At 42.6% G+C, this 20,343-nt stretch overlaps 2 protein-coding genes across 3 annotated transcripts; one reads left to right on the top strand and one right to left on the bottom strand.

Annotated features, from left to right (window-relative positions):
• Nucleotides 1-228: 228 nt before the first annotated feature.
• Nucleotides 229-3,082, bottom strand: znf593 (zinc finger protein 593). 2 transcript variants are annotated; one of them, XM_075447585.1, is made up of 4 exons: nt 3,027-3,082; nt 2,516-2,731; nt 2,129-2,191; nt 229-1,332 (listed from the first exon to the last, which is right to left on the bottom strand). In XM_075447585.1, the coding sequence occupies exons 2-4, from the start codon at nt 2,713-2,715 to the stop codon at nt 1,206-1,208; spliced, it is 390 nt and encodes a 129-aa protein (XP_075303700.1). In that variant the 5' UTR covers nt 2,716-2,731; nt 3,027-3,082; the 3' UTR covers nt 229-1,205. The 2 variants fall into 2 exon arrangements, with proteins under 2 accessions (XP_075303700.1, XP_075303699.1); XM_075447584.1 differs by having other exon boundaries at nt 2,516-2,723.
• Nucleotides 3,083-5,384: 2,302 nt separating this feature from the next.
• On the top strand, nt 5,385-20,313 carry rlf (RLF zinc finger). The gene is made up of 8 exons (XM_075447567.1): nt 5,385-5,573; nt 8,147-8,301; nt 11,357-11,438; nt 12,922-13,057; nt 13,185-13,387; nt 14,407-14,543; nt 14,750-14,891; nt 15,143-20,313. Exons 1-8 carry the CDS (start codon nt 5,394-5,396, stop codon nt 19,793-19,795), a joined length of 5,688 nt encoding a protein of 1,895 aa, XP_075303682.1. The 5' UTR covers nt 5,385-5,393; the 3' UTR covers nt 19,796-20,313.
• Nucleotides 20,314-20,343: the final 30 nt, after the last annotated feature.

The following is a 20,343-nucleotide window of genomic DNA, read 5'->3' as shown; positions in this document are numbered from 1 at the left end:
ACTTGGCCTCAAATCAGCTAACAGAGGTGGACATTTTGTTCCTGAAAAATGCTCATGTAACATTTCATTAACATGCCTAATAAAATGGGGTCACGCACAAATGGTGGAATGAAGTCCAAAGTAATAAAACCAAATGTGTCATCACATGTAATGGTGTGTAAGAAATACATGAAGTAAATTATTAAGCCCAGCTTTTCTTAAAAATAGTACCAATAACCATATCAAACGTTGAAATCTTTTTCTCTTTTAATATTGTATCAGCTCTTTTTTTAAACAATAACTGAGCAGACACACTGCTGACGTGAAATTTCCTATTAATTAACACAAGACTTCAGTTGCTCGACAGGTTGTGGTCTCCTGTTTTTTTTCCTTCCCTAAAAAAGACAATCAGATGGCGGCACAAGTCTCTGTAAAGCCTGTATAGAGCATTCAGCATTAAGATGGACGGTCCCTCCCCTCTTAAACCAAGAAGGAACGTCAACCTGATTTCCAAAAAGAAACCCATATGTTCAACCATCAGACCACAGGACCATTGTCGATTCCCCCTCAGTCCCTCTTAAATCAGATTAATTTATTGGACTGTGTTCTATGACACTCGTTTTCAGAAGTATTACTGAGGCCATAAAGTGACTTCCAGCCCTGTTCATTGACTACAGATGTTTCCTCGTTTAAACGATGTACCACTGAAGTTGAAACCTCAAAATTCTTTGCAATTCTAACTATTATTTGCCAATGACCAGAGCATGAGGGCTGGAGTTATTTTTTTTCCCCCAAACTTTGCTTAAACTCTTTAAAATAGTTGCACCAAATTCAAAATAAGCATGTGGTCTTTTAAAAAAATTAACTGTGACAGACAAGGGAATTACCAAGCAGAGATCTCAAATTGACACACAATACCTTCATTCTGTTGTTTGTGACCTATAAAATGAGGCATATTCATTTTATTATCATTCCACAAGGTTCTGCTATTCTGCATGTACACGGGTAATGTGTCTAAAACCCGTCCGGATCAAGGACAACGAAACCTAATTATATGTATATCACAGCTGCTGAAGAACACACATCATTTGTCACAAAAAGAAAAGAAAAAAAGCATGTAACGATGCATCTGGAATCGTGATAACAATTAATTACACAAGCGGAATCCATTTTGTAAACGCTTGAGTAATTGAGTAAATCAGTCCATATATCAAAGTGGGAGGCTCTCAGTCCATGTCCTCCTCCAGAGGCTGCGTCTTCACTTCAACAGTTTTTGGGGGGATGTAGGATCCCATACCTGCTGCTCTGTCTGCCTCTGCCTGGGTGTAGGGCTCCTCCCTCAGTTGTTTCAACCTGGGCGGGGGATAAAAAATGAGGTAAGCTGTGAAACTCCTGGTTCAGTGAGCACATTAAAGGCGCTAGCATGGTTGACGCGTCTGTCACGGCAGTGGCGGACCGTGACGTCAAAATGACGTATCAGGCCTGGCGCTTCCCTTGAAAAGACGGCGCAGCGCGTTGTCGTGCACCAGTAGATTTTTGTAACTTGGCGGCGCCACCAAGGAAAAACCGGATGGACCGTTGTGAGACCGGCTCAGTGAGGAGGTGCGTTTGTACAGGCAGCTGTACGAAACTGCAGTGAAACAGCACAGGGAGTACTTAAACTCCCAAAACTGGTGCACAGAGATGGGCAGAACTTTGGGGAAAGAGGGAGAGTTCTGTAAGAATGTGTGGAAGAAGCTACGGGACAGATACGTGAAGGCAAAGAAGAGGGCAGAGACTCTGTTGATGCCGGGGGCTTCAGACCGTCACCTCTTTTAACTGAATTAAAAAATTTAAATTATCCGAATACTGCAGCAGTATCATTAATGACAGTATTCCTGCTCTTCATTGTTTTCTTCTCCACTTTCGTGGTTGTAGAGTAGCGGTAACCTTCACGTAGCAGCGCCACCTCTGTGACGGAGAAAATTGCAACTACTGGCGCATCGACTTGCGCCACTATACAGTATATGGCGGGCACGAAATCGTGATGTCATCAACACTGCTCGAGCGAGCAGACGCGGCAACCATGCTAGAGCCTTAAGAGAGCTCAAGGTCCAACATTTTTCACAGATAATTGCATAGTGCTTCTTATCTAAAAACCGTATCTTACCGTTTCTTGTGCACTTTAGTCTTGAAGTGCTCTTTCAAGGATCTCATGTCCACAAAATATCTCCTGTGCAACATTAAGTAGAACAGAATTAAGAGGCTATTAACAGATATGGAAGTCAAAAGAGTCCCTATAAAATTTTAATCCACTTGTTTGGCACAGCCAGTTGTACTTTCTTCTTATGACAGTGGCCGACTATCACAGAAAAAACAAATCTAAAATGCAGCAATTCAGTTTGTTTACAGTTTCTGTCAATGATCAAAGATACTTGTATTGTCAAGACGTATGCTGTAGCATCAGTAGGATGGTTATACTTGTAAATTACCTATATTACTGTAAAAGAAAAAAGAAAACGACCAGCTCTGTTAAACTACAGAGAGAAACACTTACGCGCAGTGTAAGCAGTAGTGTTGTGCACTTCCCGTTACGTCATAGTCCACGTCCTGACGCAGCAGTTTGGCTGCCGTCTCTGGCTTCATGTCTGAGTGGATCTGGTCCAAGTCTTTGGTCCTGCGTTTTGTTTTCCATGTCTTTGCGATGTGCTTCTTTTTGTCACTCTTGTGGTTTCCCACTTGCTTGGACTTCCCCATATTAGATACTACAGGGCTGGATAAACACACACAATAACTTTGTTTGCAAAGGGGTATCAGATAAGCATTTACTAGTGCTTCAAGACGTTTGTATGTATGTCGAGTAAACCTGCTGATTAAAGTGATAAACACTGCGGCACTCGCTCACAAAATGTTCAAGTTAATTTCCAAGGACGGAGCGGCGACTTCGTGTCACTGCTACAGATTCAATGTTACTGTATAAACAAACTGACATCTAACAAGTTCAATCAGTAGTTTAGCAGATTTCCATCCAAAAACCCTTCGCAGATATATTTTCAGACTTTGCTTACCTTCCACACGTGTGGCAGAGAGAAATGATTTGTATTTCCGGGTCAACAGCACAACGAAGTACAACAGCTTGCCTCTAGGGGGCACCAAATACCACCTGAAAAAAAAGAAGCCATGACCCGAAAATGAAGACAAACAGTACGGTAACGTTAATAAAAAGCTGTCTTGCAAACGCTCACGCAAAAATGACGTGTTCGCTCGCTTGATCTTATTATTTCTTCAGTATACTAAACTCGTTGCTACTACATTTGGGCTTATATTACACAATCATTGAAAAGTGTCACTTATTTTTCCAAGTCTAAGTGTGCTTGCTCAAAATAAATTGCATGAATGTTTGTGGTCATTAGTGATTTATAACTTTTTCTTTTTTTTAATCTGGTATGGGGAGTCGTTAGGTATTGTAAATACACACATATACACACACACACACACACACATATATATATATATATATATATATATATATATATATATATATATATATATATATATATATATATATATATATATATATATATATATATATTAATGGACATGATCCATATTTAAGTAGTCATTCTTTCACTCCAAATGCTGATTTTAATGTAATTGTACATCCCGGGTCCGTGTAACGCTTTGCAGTGCTTTGATCCATTTTTAGAATTCACATGAAAAAGATGAAAATTGGGTTCAAAACTTCAATTTTCAATTTTCCAGACAACTCAGAAAACAGATAATTGATGTTGTTTGTTCATTTCATTGTAATTTGTCGGTGGAAAGTAAAATGAGTTAATATTCCAATTTTCAATTTTTTGCGTCGTGGTTGGACTGAACCATGCACGCGGGGGCCGGGGGATGTCTTGGCTCAGATGCTTTGTAGAGATAGGCCTACAAATGAAATGGATGGCAAGTCAGCTTGAGACGTACAGATCTGACAGAACGACTGGCTCAGATGTAGGCCAACCTGCAAACTTTCCAATAGGCTACAGTACCCTATTAAGTTGCGGCATGATTTAATATTGTCATATGTTTTACGCCCTTCGCACTATTACTGCACTATCAATACTGCACTATCAGTAAAGAAACGGTGATGCTGAGTGTTGCCTATGCCACTTAGGCTATATTTGGGCACGAATAGTACATTTTGTTAAACGGTCAGTATGAGTAGCCTATTTAATTAGGTTAATACTAAGTGTGTAAACCCCGCCCTCTGCGTAAACACACTGGCCTAGGACAATTGTCAATATCCTAAGTTTTATTTTAGTACATTCACTGCACGAAGATGATTGCCTACAAAGACGCAGATGTAGGCTACATTAAGAATGTGACAGGAATAAGTTCGTGAATGACCTCTGCAAAGCAGACATCAGCTGAACCGAAACGTTGCATGGGTTACAGCGCAACTGCCCCCGGGGGTCCGTGTTTTGCAGTGATTTGCTCCATTTTTAGAATTCACCTGAAGTCAGGCTCCCGTTCCCGCAACGTTATCATAACGTGCCATTTTGTGAGAAAAATATAAATACACGTAATGTGCATTGAGCAGGCCCTCCTCCCCTTGTGGTTCAGCCCAACTAAAATCGAGACAGAAATTACAAAGAATACATCAACAAATTTTACTTTAGTTTCAGTTGATATTTTGTTTTGTTTTTTCATCGTGTTTGATCACCGACTGAATAAAAATAACGCTATTTATCTATTTACTAGTTTCAAAATTGAAAATTGAAGTTTTGAACCCAATTTTCATCTTTTTCATGTGAATTCTAAAAATAGATCAAATCCCCTTTTGGTTTTTGTGTGCCACATTTTGGTAATTCCGCACATTGTTGCCATATTGTTACTTTGTGCTATCTTTTTTTTTACATCTCCTTTGCAGTTGATTTGAGTCTCTTACTGGTACCTTATGCTCCACCTTTTGGAAGGGGCTGAAGTCAAGTTCACTAGTTTGTCCACACACACGAAACATTTCAACAGTTTTAGCATAATAGTCAGAAAAAAATGCCATTGTTTCAAAACACTTATATTCATTGTAAACATTACAAACAAATGGGTGCATTAAATATAAAATATTATATAGATGTAAAAATGAAATTTACAAAAACAGATCACAGCAAGTTTTTTGCAAGTGAAATTTTAAATATAATTATATATTTATATATATATATATATATATATATATATATATATATATATATATATATATATATATATATATATATATATGTGCTAATAACAATACAATCGCTCCATCTTGGCTCCTCCACTCACTCACTTCCCGTATTTTTGGTTTTCGGGTCATTCAGGTGAAGTTCAGTTGATAGGTTTAATAATTCCGACAACGCTTGAAGGCGGCGTTATACTGCACTGCATACGCGCCGCGGCGGAGAGCGAAGATGGCGGAGAGTAATGTGGAAGCGGAGCACCAATGGAGCGACTGGGCCCTGGACGCTGCCGAAGACACTCTGATCGCGATGGAAACCTTGCTGGCCACGCTGAGAGCTTTCGAAGACGTACTCAGGCAACAAGAAATATCCGTAGCATCTTCCACAGAATACTGCGATAACTTCTGTCAGGTAATGTGTACATGCAGCATCGAAGCTACCATTAGCTTTACGTTAGCTCACCCAGGACTGGGTTTTTTTTTTTTTTCACTGCCTGGGAGATAACCTGCGGCTGCGGTTGGCCCAATGGCTTCAGGGCTAAGTTTTTAGTTCGGGGAGTAATTGCACGGCGTGTATTTTTTTGTTTGTATACGTGTGTGCAAATCATTTCACAAAATCACCCCCCCATCATTGGGTCAGTTACAGTGGTGGGTGACTGATTTATTGCCTGTTTGCTGGTTCGAGTTGCTTTCGCTGATGTTCGCCTCTTAGCTTCACATTATTGCGAAATCTGAACACACCGAGAAGGCAGTAGTTGTATACCAGATGTTTGTTTGCACATGACATGTCACAGTTTGCACATCATGCATTACTGCGTGCTTGTGGGGCGGGGCAGCGTCGCGGTATGTTTACCCCCAAATTTCTCCGATAAATGCACGCTGGGCGTCCTACTGAGATGCGCTTATCTTGTACACATTGCATATCTGTATTTGTGCTGGAGTCGGACCCTTTTCCTGTCTGTATTTCTTTTTAATATTAATTTTCGTACTGACTGACAGTGCTGTGCATCTGCCATGTCACATTTATCTCTTATCAACAATGGAGGTGGTTTAAATTCAAAAGAGTATAAACTAAAAACAACTAAACACAGTGGTAGAAGGAGTATTTAGAGGCTTTACTTAAGTAGAAGTACTATTACAACCCTTTACAAATCATCCATTACAAGCAATAGTCCTGTGTTGAAATTCGTAACCATGTAAAAGTTGGAGTATATTTGGAAAACTGAACTCAAACTGCTAAAAGTAAAGGTAAACTAATAAAAGTCATAACTGGTGATTATTATGTATCTGCTGATTATTTCCTGGATTGATTGGCTTGTGGAAATTCAGAAGATGCTTCCAAAGCACAAAGGGGACCCATCCCTTTCTGTCTTTTGTCTAATGAACAGCGTAGATCTCGACAAATCCAAATCACTACTGCAAAGAAGCAAATTTGCTTGTTAAATAGGCAGGGGACTCCGAAACGCTGGCAATTTACATGAAAAAGTGCTAAATCAACCAGTATTTCAGCCGTACATCCACATTCGGTTTAATTTGCGGCAGAGCATTTCCACAACACATCACAAACATTATTTTCAGCCGATTTGTAAATTAGAAAAACATAAAAGTATCAAGTGCAGGTGCCCATTTTTGTTCTTTGGTGCAGTATTTATGTCGAAATTGGGTTGCGTTCCGTAGTAGGGGAATCCTTCTGCTTTCCTCTCCCCAGAATCAATTTTGAATAACTTCTATGTAGCTGTCCCTTTATTTTTTTCCAAGAGGAGCTTCCAGTCAAACTTGGTTAAGGGGCAAAGTGGATTTACATGAGGGTAATTAATTTGCCAGCTCGTCCAGATAGTTGGACCACCGGGTGTTGTGTTATTTTAAGTCTGTTCCCAACACGGCACTCCCCTGCTTCATGGGCAACCTGCAATTTTTGAGTCTCCCGATCCTTTCTTTTAAAGCGTTTGGTTTCAAGTAGGCACTTTGGGTTTGAGCAGTAGCGGAGGAAGAGTTGCACCTGTAAAACAGAGAATACTATTTTTTTTATTTTTTCAACGAGTACATCATCATGCACAGCCGCCGTGCTTGGAAGGAATGGCTTCACAGCCAGCATTCGAAGGGAGAAATAATTTAAGTACAGAGGAGCGTGTAACTAGAAATGCTCGCTACTCCGTTGGTTTTTGTAATGGTGATGTCTCAAACAATTATGTTTGACTTTCAGTTCCAGTCGGAAGTAGTCCAGTTGTAATTAGTACACTGATGTAGGTCTCTGGGGTAAAGACTTTATTCTTGGCCCTCTTTTGAAAGGGTGGGGGGGGAGGGCTATATATTTAGACAGAGGGGAATTAATTTGGTGCCTTTGTGGACAGGGGCACCAACCAGCGACGCTTTTGCTGTCTGGTAAATGGGACTCCTGGGATGATGCTGGTGTAAAAGCATCAGTGATAGTTTAATGTGTGCGCATGCCACCTACATACAAGTAACGAGCATGTTTTATATGTCGGCTCCTCCTTATCTGTGCAATGTTTTTTTTTTTAAGAATAACGTTGTGCTGACTGTTTTAAGGGAAAAGTGATTCAGAGAATGAACCTGTTTGTTTTTTATTTAGTTGGGTATCACTTTGATTATCGTTCATGTGATTTGTTTTTTTTGTTTGTTTGTGATTGAATGGATAGTTTGGCTCACATGAACTTCAAATATATGTTTGGGTGAAATTTCAACTTTGACAATGAAATTAAAGTACATTCAAGGGTCAGGTTTTGTTTTTTAAGGTTGCCATGCTACTTTGTGAAGTCCCCTCAGACCCAATCAGGAGCACATCACCCCAGACAGTCAGCTGGGATCAATCAGGTGTTGACTGGCATGTCCCCTCAGAGGAACAACCCCCCCCGTTTTTCCTCCCTCCCATCTGATCTCCCCTTTAGATTCATTTTAAACACGTTTGCAGGTTGTTGTCATAACTGCTTTATGTTCTTTGTTCCGGGTGTGTGTTTGTGTCTGTAGGCACTGATGCACTATGCTGGGAGCAGGAACTCCATCGAGCATGGTCTGCCTCTTCTGGAGGTCTACTGCCTGTCTATAAACTGCTTTGCTGCAGCCCGATCCCACCTCACCGCAGAGTCCGACAGAGTGGCCCTTGTTTTGAAGAGACTTGCGTTGTAAGTACTTACAAATATTTCAGTGAAACTACACTGCACACACAGTAACACACACACACACGAGAGTTTATTAAAGGCACCAAAGCAGTTCAGTTGTCTTTGGTTCATTCACTTATTCCAGTTTGGTATGGGCTGAATTTGTAGTATTTTCTGTGCACACTTTCACTGCCCGCTGTATTAATTTAAGGTGATAAGGGCAGCTTCTTTCTTTCTTTCTCAATATCCTGCCTACAAAAGCTGACTATTTGTAGTTTGCCCGATGTCCTGGTTCAGATATTTCCTCTAGACTGATGTCATTGAATGCCAGTGAATGGTAATCGTTACAGCACCAGTCACTCACTTTTTCATCCTCTAACTTTGAATTGCACTGAGTTATCTTTCTAAGCCAAGTATCTCCCTGTTATCTGTATGTCTGCAGTTGCTATTAAATCATGCGTCACCTCGTCTCTTTTGTTGGAATCTGCCATCTCGATGTGTCTGTATCTATCTTTGCTGGTTTTCCATTTTGAATTCCCGTTCTTTGTTTTTTTTTATACTTTTTGGTGTAGGTGTTTGACAGACGTGTGGCCCTGCTATAAGGCATTTCATCCACAGTTGTAGTTATCAGCGACGGATCACCGCTGACCTTTTCGGTTCCTGCCTGGACTAAAGGCACAATCCTGCAGCGTTAGCGTTTGCCTCACCGTTTCAATTTTTTTTAAATCGCAATGACTGTTCTCGTCATGTCAGTTTTCTCTTCAGCTTTCCGGTTTGTTTGTTGTTAAGATGTGTCATGCAGTTGCTGAGTCGTGCAAGGGGCAGCAAACTCGGTTTGGTATTTCTTACAGTGATGGATGCTTCCCAGGTCGGATGGGTCAGCTAGGCCAAACTGAGACTAGGCAAGATTCCTTCCTGAAAAACAAAATGGAACACTGTAGGAACTGTGCAGGTGTGCATCATTGAAAAGGCCCTTCCTTCACTTCCACGATAGAGAGGGTGCCTCAAGAATACAGTGGATATGCATGGGAGGGCTTGAAAATTCTCTGAAAGAAAGGCTTCATCCTTGAACGGTCCTTCAGTGCGATGACGTAGCACGCCAGCAGTTCAGCCGTTAAGGATCCTTCTTTGTGAGCTTTTTTACATGACTGCTAGGAAAAAAGATATTTGTTGTGCTCTTCTGACCGAAACCAGACTTTTATAATGCATATAAGCTTGTTAGTTTTTCAAACTAACAAGCTTATAAAACGGTACTAACACACCCAGATAATGTAGTGGGGGATCGAATCATTCCTGCACGAACACACTCAACAAGACTCAAATGGGCCTCGGTGCTCTGTACCTGCTCCAGAGTTCCATCTTTTCTCGGTAAAGTGGAAGAGGACATTAATAGAACCAAATTCCCAAATGAAGGTGTGCTCATTTGTATATACATATTTTTTTGTTTCTTTTATCAGGCGATTAAATATATGAAATATTATTATATTATGACCTCGGATCAGCCCAGTGAGGCTACGTGTCAGCTCGCGGACGCTTAAGGTTTTCCAGTTTTCTGCTCTAATAAAACCTTTTTTTTTTTTTCTTTCTAACTGTTGAGTCATCAGTAATAACAATATCACCATTCAAGTAACTTAAAGACATCTGTTCAGTAAGTTCAGTTATACTTAGATTCCATGTATATCTCCCACAGAGAAAGCTAGAAGTGGCCCGATGCCTTGAGTGCACCCCCTCAGTGTTGCAGCTCACCAGATGTATTTTGCATTGCCAACCAGGCTTTTCTGACGCTGACCAGTATTCATCTGCGCCGTTTCACATTTCCATCCGTAAATGCCATCTGCCCCTATTAAAACACCAGAAAATGTTGACAAATAAAAGATGCAGACACTTTTTGTGAAGTTAGTTGAAAACCGTGCTTGTCAGTGGCGCTCAGTGCAGTGTTGTAATTGGCTTTGTTCTTCTTCGACATTGTGTATTCATATTCTGTATTTTTCTAAACAACCCATGTTCCTATTTTGTACTTGTCCACTCCTCATACTACGCAATGTATGTCCCTGAATGGTCCAAGACTTTAAGATAGCATGACTGGTTAGAACTGGACTGAATAACAGGGACAGATTAAGCTTCTCAATGCTGTCAGATAGGGCTGTTACATTAGATACACGCCTAAAAACAATACACACACACCCACGTACACGTTGTTTATTACATCCCAAGAACATGTCGGTGGTAAATGGCCAATTCTACTCGGTTGCGTGTAAGTCCAACCTCTGGAAGATAAATATGAACCATTTCCGGGGCTTGGGCTGACGGATTTCCTGCCAGAGCTCCGTCGCTCCGAGTCCAGCGCTGCCATATTTTACCTGTGACCGAAATAAATACTTCATCTGTGAACTGAAGATTTCTCTGGTTTGTTCTTGGGCTTCCGAGTTGGGCCGCGTTTACAAATGAGGGGGATCTCGTGTGCTTCCACCTCGTGTCCAGTACACTGTCTCTAGATCTATAAACATGGTGGTCGCATAGTTTTTAACTGGTTTGGTTGGTCTCTCCAATCCTACCCCAACCCCCTGACATAAGAGGTTCTTTGTGTTGGACTGGCAAAGAGTTATTGATCCCTAAGGGCACCAATCTTCCTGGTTTGAACCGGCTTTGATGGAAAAGGGTTAAAGATGGACTGAGACTGTGTTTTTACTCTCGGTTACGTTAAAGTGCTTGTTCTGTAAATGACAACTTGTCTGAATTCATTGACTGAACACACTTGAGTGACTTAAATTGGGTCGATGAGAGTTTCACGTTTCTGTGTGTGGAAGCACTGCGTTGTCGTGCTTCGACACTCATCACACCTGTTAAGTGTTCGCTGTCTTTTTTTTTTCTTTTTTTCTTTTTTTAAGAATTTCATTTGGTCAAAGGTGACGGGAGTTATTTAATTCTCTGTCTTACGTGTGGGATCCTCCCACAACCGTCAGCTGTTTAACTATTTAAAAGTATTTCTTGCAGGGTGTACCTCCAGAGCCTTTCACCAGTGCTCAGTAAATTCCCTTCTAGTTTAATCAAAGTGTCATCTTGTTTCTCTTTCCTGCAGGAGCTGTTTTGAACTATTGCTGTCAGTGCCTGAGAATGAAATCCCATATGAAGCCTGGGTTCAGTTCCACCACTCCGTTCAGGTAGATGACCTTTAAAATGATTGTTCGCTGATGGGGGTCCACATATAAATCAAATGTTTTTTTTTTTGTTTGTTTGTTTTTCACAGCTCCGTTGTAGTTGGCATCTCGTGACATGAGTCGGAGAAAGCTAAATTATTGATGAGACCATTTCTGACTTGAGCGGCCAGCAATTATCTCAGTAAACAAGAGACCACTTGTGTGAGGACGCCAAACATTGCACCAATTAACATGTTGAAATTCCAGCTCAGGATTACTCATTCCTTATTATTATGTTATTGCACGAGTCCTCAGTATTCTGATCTTCAATCTCTGCCTTCCTTTTTTTTTTGCATCCCCTGTATCTGACTGTCAGGTTAACAAATCTATCCTCAGGCATAACGGCACTTGCTAAAGTAAATAAAACGGCCTCTGTGATGGTTCCTGTCCCGTCAGGCGTGTCTACACTCTCGCAGTATCGTAGTAAAAGCAGTGCCATCTGTTGTGTGGCAGCTGTCGGAAAGCTTTTTTGATTCTCCGTGCTGTACGCGAGTTAAAGTCTGTCTGATGGAGAGTCATGGAAGTAGATGCTTCAGACTGATGGAGACGGCAGTCCCGTGTCGGGACCAGACGGTCAGCATTTATGACCTCTTAGATGGTTTCCTCTTGTGTAACTCGGTATTAAAACGGAGACCATCTTGCAGTTGGATTCCGTGAGCGTTTTTTCAGCCGACAGAGATCAAAGTCCTCTAAACTGCCTTTGTAGTAGTTCCACTACAGTTGCTGTCATCAGGAACCCATTTTAACACACACACACGCAAGCAGATCCAGGAGGTTTATTACCAGCAACATTGTTGTCGCAGGCAATAAATCTCTGAACATCTGTCTGAAAGACCGCTCTTGAGATATTTTATCTCAAAAGATTTAACGATCTAAGGTGAGTTTTTTTTTCTCAGATAACCCTCTAATCTTTTGGGATAGCTTGTGTGGCTTTAGCCTTAATATCTTGTGGCAAATGTGCGCCGGAGAATTGTCAGCACACCAAATGTGTCCAAGCAAACTGGAATACTTTGAGGAGTTCTGGGGACTTGCAGTGAGACGTTTGATTTAAAAACTAGGAGGAAAAAAAATAGAATTCATTTTAATGTTGTTTGCGTGTGCCCGTATAAGTTACTACAACACACTAAGTGCAGGCTCTATAAGCCATTAATTCATGTTCATTGTTTGCCATAATTTCACTTACACAATCCTCCATTTTTGTCTGCAAAGCAAAGGTACTTTGAGAGCAGCAGCTTGTGCTGAGCGATCATCAAATTTCCTTTACAGACACAAATAACGGTGGTTAAAAGACATGTTTTGCTTTTTGTAGAGGAGATGAATTATTGAATTGTGGTGGCACTTGTCTTCTAAGATGGACTAATGGCCCTCTGTGGTGGCACTTGTTAAAACTCACTGTAGTGGTTTGTGTTATTCATTCTGCTTTCATGTGTTCTGGTGTCTCCTGCAGATTGCCCATGATACCTTGTTACAGTATGGAAGCACAGACCTCCAAGCTTTACTCCAGATCACAGGAGAAGGCGGGGCGTGGAGCAACCCGGTCCTTAGCGCACTTCTCACGGGCCAGCCCACCATCCCAGAGGAAGGTAAGGAGCTGCTTTATTCATCTTGGTTCACTGAGATGAATAACAGTGCTGACCTCATGTCGCCTTGGCCATTATTTAGAAAAAAAAATTTATAGACTCAGATTTTTTTTTAAATTCTTGTCTGTAGTTAATGCGTACATAAGCCTGGAAGGCGAGGGCTTCATGGAGATGCGGGTGAAGCATCTGGAGAAAATGGGCGAAGTGGCCAAAGCTGTGGTGTTGGCCAAAGCTTGCACCGAATGCAGCTTCATTCCCAACCAAGCTACGTTTCGTCAAACGTACGTCTCCCTGCTCTGTCACCTGCTGCCCAATGAGGAAGCCATCATGGAGGTTTGAAAATACTTTGTTTTTAGCCAAGATACAAATACTGAAATTTCATCCTTCAGTCGTCAACGTCCCTCTTTGAGCACATTCATACATGCTTGGCTTCTTTCTTAAGCACCAAACCAACCGGTTGAATCTCTTTCTCTCAAAAGTGAAACGTAAATCTCGTGTAACGCATTAGGAGGAAGAAGCCAATCACAGTAGAGGAGAGGAAAAAGAGACTTTTCTTTTTCAGTCTTTCACACACAGTCTCAAACTAGCTGCGTTTCTTCCTGCTCAGGTGATTGATAATTATTAGCTGATAGATAAGGAGTGGGAGGTATTTGCAAATCAAACTGATGTGCAATAGATGATGACAGTGGAGCTCCAAAAATAGAGCCACACATTTTAATGCAAATTGAGCTCTTGGTCTTTCTTGGGATCATTTTGAAAACCACCAGCATGTGCAAGATGAGTTATGCGTGGCCCATTTTCATATTTCATATTCAGCTTTTTTTTTCTTCTTCTTCTTTTTCTAATAAAAAAGGCTTTTAATTAACACAGAAGTACTCCAAAATAGTGATGTTTGTTTTATTTTTTATCCTGTTTTATTTCTGTCTGGAATGTTTGCAGTCACAGTCGTCAAGTAAATGTTTAAAGTACAGCACGGCACCTGTACAGAGTTTTAGGTGCTGCTTGGTCTGACTTTGTGACTCCAGGGTTTTTAAAAAAACAAAAAAAAACAACAAGTACCCGGTTGGTTTTCTTTTCCCCTTTTGTGTACGGCAGCAATGCTGGGAAGTTTTTTTGCACCGTTTATTCCAGCAGCACTGAATAATCTTGACCTACAAAGCGTGCCTATTTTTATATTACTCAACGCTGGATCTTTGTGTTCTTGTTTTGTCTCGTCTTGTGGCTCCTATCACTTCAGAAGAGCAAATGATTACTTCGTGTTTGGTTTCCTTTAGTCAGCTTAGAAATGTCTAGATATGCAACCCCCCACCCCCCCGTGATGTTAATATTATATTCTAACTGTATCCTGACAGATATCCAGATTGGACTGCAAGGATGTTCTGGAGATCACATGTATTTTAGAGACCGAGGGAGAGGAGAATACAGCCTTCATTCTGTGCACAACCTTCCTGACACAGCAGCTACAACAGCAGAGTCTTTACTCCTCTTGGTGAGTAGCCTCTGAATGGCTCGGACTGCATGCAGCGGTGCTGATTGATTTGAATCGGTTGTCACCGGTCGGACTAGATGTTGAAATGACAGGTCTTTGGATTTTTTTATGTTCGTACAATGTGATTGCTATACTGCTCTTTGCCATTTTTACACGTGTGTGAATTTTCTTGTTATATATTGATATGTTTTTTTTTTTACCAAAAGGGAGTTGACTCTGTTGTGGAGTAAGCTTCAGAGGAGGCTTGACCCTTCGGTGGTCTCTCTTTTGGAACGATGCCTTCAGCTGGGTGCCATTGCCAAAACGGTTCAACATTTGCTTTACCTCGTTCGTGTGATTCAGTCAGAGGTGAGTGTAAACGGCGGTGCAGTCCGCTTCCGATATTAAAGGGTAGAAGTTATTCAACTGCTGTTTTTTTTTTTTTTTTTTTTTGCATTACCATCGGCTAGCCCTGATTTGTATATAGCCTGAGACATCAGACATTCTGTCATTGAGTTTGTAGTCTGGCCAACCTAGATGCATATATGTAGCTCAGTGTAAATTTAAGGGGAGCAAATTCACTCTTATTATTTAATGGTAATTTATCACTCTCTTTTTAGGCTGAAGAACAAGGGATACCTGCTTCAGTAGAACTGTGTGTCAAAGCCCTACAACTTCCAAAGCAGGATGACTCCGAAACAAGAACCTCCATCTGTAAAACAGTGTCCTGCCTTCTTCCTAACGATCTTGAAGTGTTGCGTGCCTGTCAGCTCACAGAGTTCCTACTTGGCCCCAGCCAGGAAGCCTTCAGTTGTCTTGAGGAGCTGTACTTGCGTCCTGACCAGAAGTTTGACCAGGAAAATGAGGTTATTCCCAACTCACTCCGCTGCGAGTTGTTCCTGGTGCTCAAAGCGTACTGGCCTTTTGACCCCGAATTCTGGGACTGGAAAACCCTCAAGTATCAATGCGCTTCCCTTCTGGGGTTGAAGCCCGAGTCAGACGGGGAAGAGGAAGAGGAGGTTGGAGACAAACAAGAGAAGATTAAACAACAGGAATTACAGGAAGTAGAATCTGGGCCCCAAACCAGGATAAACGGAGGTCTTGATGGTCATAAGTGTCAGGATAAAAAACAATCTAGTAACCGTACAGAAATCAAAGGAGAACCTGAGACAAAGCGGCAAAAGCTCTGCTGTCAGATTTGTAAGAGGTCAGTCACTGACGTTCAAATCATTCACCACTCCAAAAGACATGCCGAGGACGACAATCACCCCTGCCCTGTTTGCTTGGAAATGTTTGATAACAGAAAGGACCTCGTTTGTCATGTGAAAAAGCACATTGACGGCGAAACGCATCCCTCCCAAAACACAGCGAAGAGCGAAGATGTGCAGAAACAGCCGGAAGAGGACGATGACATCGAACCTGGCGAGATTCCCATCGACCCTTCCTTAATGCTCTATTACAAATCCACACACGATCCAGATGTGTTGCACCACATCGTCCAGCAAGCCAAAACCGTAAAAGAGAAGCAAGCGGACGACGACGAGCACATAACTTTCGATTACATTGGCCAGCACTTCAAACTGCAGAACCGCGATGAGTATCCCTGTCCTGGTACTGGGTGCACTCGGGTGTTTAAACATTCCAAGTACTTGTACGTCCACTTAAAATCAGAACACAGAGGCGACGAGAATGTGAAATATTTTCACCAGATGAGAGACAAGAGGGAGAAGTGTGTGTTTTGCAGGCGCCATTTTGTCTCCGCTTACCACCACCGCAAACATAGAAGAGTTCACTATGGCAATCGGCCGTACATGTGTGCGGTTATAGGTTGTGGTGCTCAGTTTAGTACGTCTAACGAACTTGTCACGCACAAGCAGACCCATGGCTTCCAGCTCAACTACCAGTGTGAGCTCAAAGGCTGCTACGTGACCTGCTCCGACCTGGGTCAGATCTATCACCACGAAGCACAGCATTTCAGAGATGCGGCCTTTACCTGCTCCAGCAATGAATGTCAAAAATTCTACTTATCCAAAAAGGAGTTTATAAAGCATTTATCCACACACAACATTACCTTCACTGAAGATGACTTTGAGGCTCAGAGGAAGGCAAGGCGGAAGCTTTTTAGGACTATTACTGATGCGCCAGTGCGCCTTAACAAGTCAGTCAATGACGCCGGGGCTGTAAATGGAGATGCCCAAAACTGTCCATCTATTAGTTGTGCCTCCTCTTCGCAAGAGTCTGACATCAAGGAGCAGAAGGCCACAATGACATTGGTGGCGGTGTGCTTTGATGGAAGTAAGTTCACCTGCGGCTTTGAGAAGTGTGGAATGACGTTCTCCAGAGCCAGAGATGTCCAGAGACATCTGAAATGTGCTCACCCAGAACATCTTAAACTGGAGAACAAGGAACACAAACACGATAAAGAGCAGGGTTCCAGTTTTAAAGCTGTAAAGGTCAAAAAAGAGCCGGACTGCGAGGAAAAGGAAAGAAAAGAGCCCTCGACTCCATTTCAACCTGTGGAGTCTTGCAAGGAAAAAATGGTGTTCTCTCATTCCAAAAACGACGAAACGAGCTCGATAAGCCTTAACACAAAAAATGATGCTCTTAAAGAAATAGTTTTTGGGCTGAGCAGACTGAGCCTGGACTCCTCATCAGCTCACACTTTGCCAAGTGATCCCGCACTGTCCTGCCCAGACTCCAACGCGTCGCAAATGTCTCTTCATCAGGCAATTATGGCAAAGCCTCCCATCGTATTGATTAAGAATCGACCAAATCTGAAGGAGGAAAAGGTAAAAGTCAAAATTGAAAACGCAGTGGTAACCGATGACGAAAGCGGTTCCGAGTCATTAGCCGCCGCTAAGCCATATATCTGTGAGACGAAGGGGTGTGACTTTAGGACTGCTCAGAGTTACAGCTTACTGCGCCACTATAACGCCAAACATGGGTGCTCTGTTGAACAGGCCAGAAGGATGACGTCACTGAAAACCACCTCATTTAAGCCTTACACGTGCCAGCTTTGTTCCAAAAGCCACCGAGAAAAACACGTGTTGAGGGCCCACTATATCAACAGCCATAACATGAGTGAGGCTTTAGTAGACAAAATAAGCTGTGGGTCTGTACGGTGTGAGGAAAACAAAGGGCCTTCATCTCCAACCAAGCAAACGTCTCCGCCACCAGTGAACCACGGTCCAAAAGTGAGGAAGAAGGAGAGCCCCAAGCTGCAACGCCACCGTGGGACGAGGAACTCGACCGCGATCAGCGAAAATGGAGAAAATTTTGACAATCATTCCCCATCTGAGGACGAGGCAGAGGATGAGGCAGAGAGAGGAGGGGAAGCAAATGTGCAGAAAGAAGAAAGTGAGGACAAAACCACGCAGCAGGTCAGGACAACGAGACGTTTGGTCGCCAAAAGTAATCTGTGCTATATTCTGGACAAATTCAGTAAACCCTTTCATTGCGTGGCAAAAAACTGCGACGCAGCTTTTTCCACCCAAGGAGGCCTCGTACGCCACCTGCAGTTGGTGCACCACTACAATCGTTCTCAGCTCCTGTTGGAAAAAGATTGCGACGTGCACCAAAGTCCAGAAGTCAGAAAAGAGCCCGCAAAGAAGAGGCCTCCCCCAAATTCCGATGAGCCTCAGCCACAGTTCAAATGTCACTTTGCGAACTGTCACGCCTCCTACCACCTTAAAAGCAGCCTCGTGCGTCACACTCGCGATTACCACTCTCAGCCACCGCAGCTGATACGGTGCACATTTGACGGCTGCTCGAGGGTGTTCAGCCACAACAATGCACTTAAGAAACATACACTTTATAGTCACTGTGAGTACTACGATTCACTGGTGGTACGACTACAGAGCACTCACAAGAAGTCAATTACTGGATGCCAAAAGAAGCTCATAGTGACGCCGCAGAGTCCTCAGAAAGAAGAAGAACCTGGTTCACCCACCACACAGGAGGAGAGGTTGAGTCCAAAGCCTGAAATGGAGTCCCAGTCGGAAGAAAAGGGCGACGAAGGTCTTGAACAGAAGGAAGTGTCGGGCGAAAAAAAGTCTAAAAGAAATTGTTTCAGTCGTTTCGTCTTTAGATCCCACGAAGAAGCACTACAGATGTGTCAAGATCGCTGTTTGCGTGTATCCTACCCATGCATGGTTCAGGACTGTGACTCTGTGGTCACCTACCTGCACAGCTTGAACCGGCACTACCTGAGAGTGCACGGCATGCGTCGAGAAGATCTCGTTAACAATCAGAATAAGCTTGTTTTTAATGCCGAGAAGCTTGAGGAACTGATTCAAAAAAAGTCCGCTAGGCCAGCTGTAACGGTGGCTCGCGTTGCTAACGGGACTCACAAGGTGGAGGATCAAGAAGAGTCAGAAAACACGGGGGAACAGCCCGCATCTATGAGCCCGCACCCTGTAAAAGCTGAGACACGGGAGGAGGTTATTCAACATCCACTGGAACTCCAGGACGAGGAAGAGAAGGAGAAGGAGATTCCACCTGTTGAGAGAAGCGGCGTCCTAGTTGGAGCAGATGAGGTGCTTTATGGTGAAGCGAGCACAGATGGGCACACTGAGGACTCACCTGCCGCGCCGCAGAGCGCCCCAAAACAGGAGGAGAGATTAACGTGGGACAAGATCAAACCGCTCCTTCGTCCACTGACTGTTGACCTCTCTCCACCATGCTCGCTGCGCTTGACTAACGAGGAGGGCTTCCAAGACGCGTCGAGCAACAAAGATGGTGGTAAAATGATAAACGGGTCAGCGGCGGTGCCCTCAACTCCTGTTCGCCAGCCGCTAAAACGCAAAAATGAACTGTCAGATCAGCCTTCAAACTTAAAAGACACTCAACCCAGAAGCCCTTCTCCGCCCCCTTTTGACATCGCCGCCTACAAGCCTATGGGCTTCGAGTCCTCTTTCCTGAAGTTCATACAAGACACGTCCCCAAAAGACAATAATGCACCAGTGAAACGACGAGACACTTTCAAACGCAGCTGCTCTGTTAAAGAGAACAACCAGCTGGGAATCTCTCACACCCGCAGTAGACGCACTCATTCCTCACTGGTGAAGCCCCACGCTATGAGTGGAGACTTCACATCAGTACAAAACTTGAAGTCCATACTGGACAAAGCCCTGGCTGGGTGTGGGGACCTGGCCATCAAGCAGCTTCAGTACCTCAGACCTGTGGTGGTCCTGGGGAGACCTGTATGCACCACCACCTTGCCTGAACTCTTCCCGTCAGACACCAACAACAGCAAACTGCTTCTTGGAAGTTAGTTTAACTAAGCACCTTTTTTTTTTTTTTTTTTAACAAATGGCGATTGCGAATTACTTTGCATTTTCTCAAGCTATGTACCAGTATTTTTGTTTCTTCCAGAACTGAGGATGTCATGTGTTGCCGTTTTGTTTTTTAAGTTGCCAAACTTAAGTTTTGTAGAAGAAAAGAAAACAGTACACATCAGATCCAGTTTGGCTGTATTTTAGACATTGATAACGACAGCAGTCGCATTAAATGTCATCTGATATATTAAATCATGATCACAAGTGTGTATATACTGTAGTTCCTCAAGGTAAATGTACAGCTTTCCAGATTGTTAGAACTGGTCAGTAGAGTATTGCAAGGCCTTTTCACTTTTGTGAAAATGTGACTAAAAATATTTCCTTACTACAAAGTTCTTGAGGAATATGTTGTTATTTTTCACCTCAGTTTATATGAAATCAGTGTTTGGATGCAGTGAACAGACATTGGCAGACATGTATGTAACACTTTCTAATAAAATAAATGTGGAAATAAATTCAGAGCCTTTACTTAGCCTAATTGTCTG

This window comes from Odontesthes bonariensis, chromosome 17, assembly GCF_027942865.1.
Source record: "Odontesthes bonariensis isolate fOdoBon6 chromosome 17, fOdoBon6.hap1, whole genome shotgun sequence".
Taxonomy (NCBI): domain Eukaryota; kingdom Metazoa; phylum Chordata; class Actinopteri; order Atheriniformes; family Atherinopsidae; genus Odontesthes; species Odontesthes bonariensis.
This window is presented reverse-complemented; position numbering and strand designations above follow the sequence as displayed.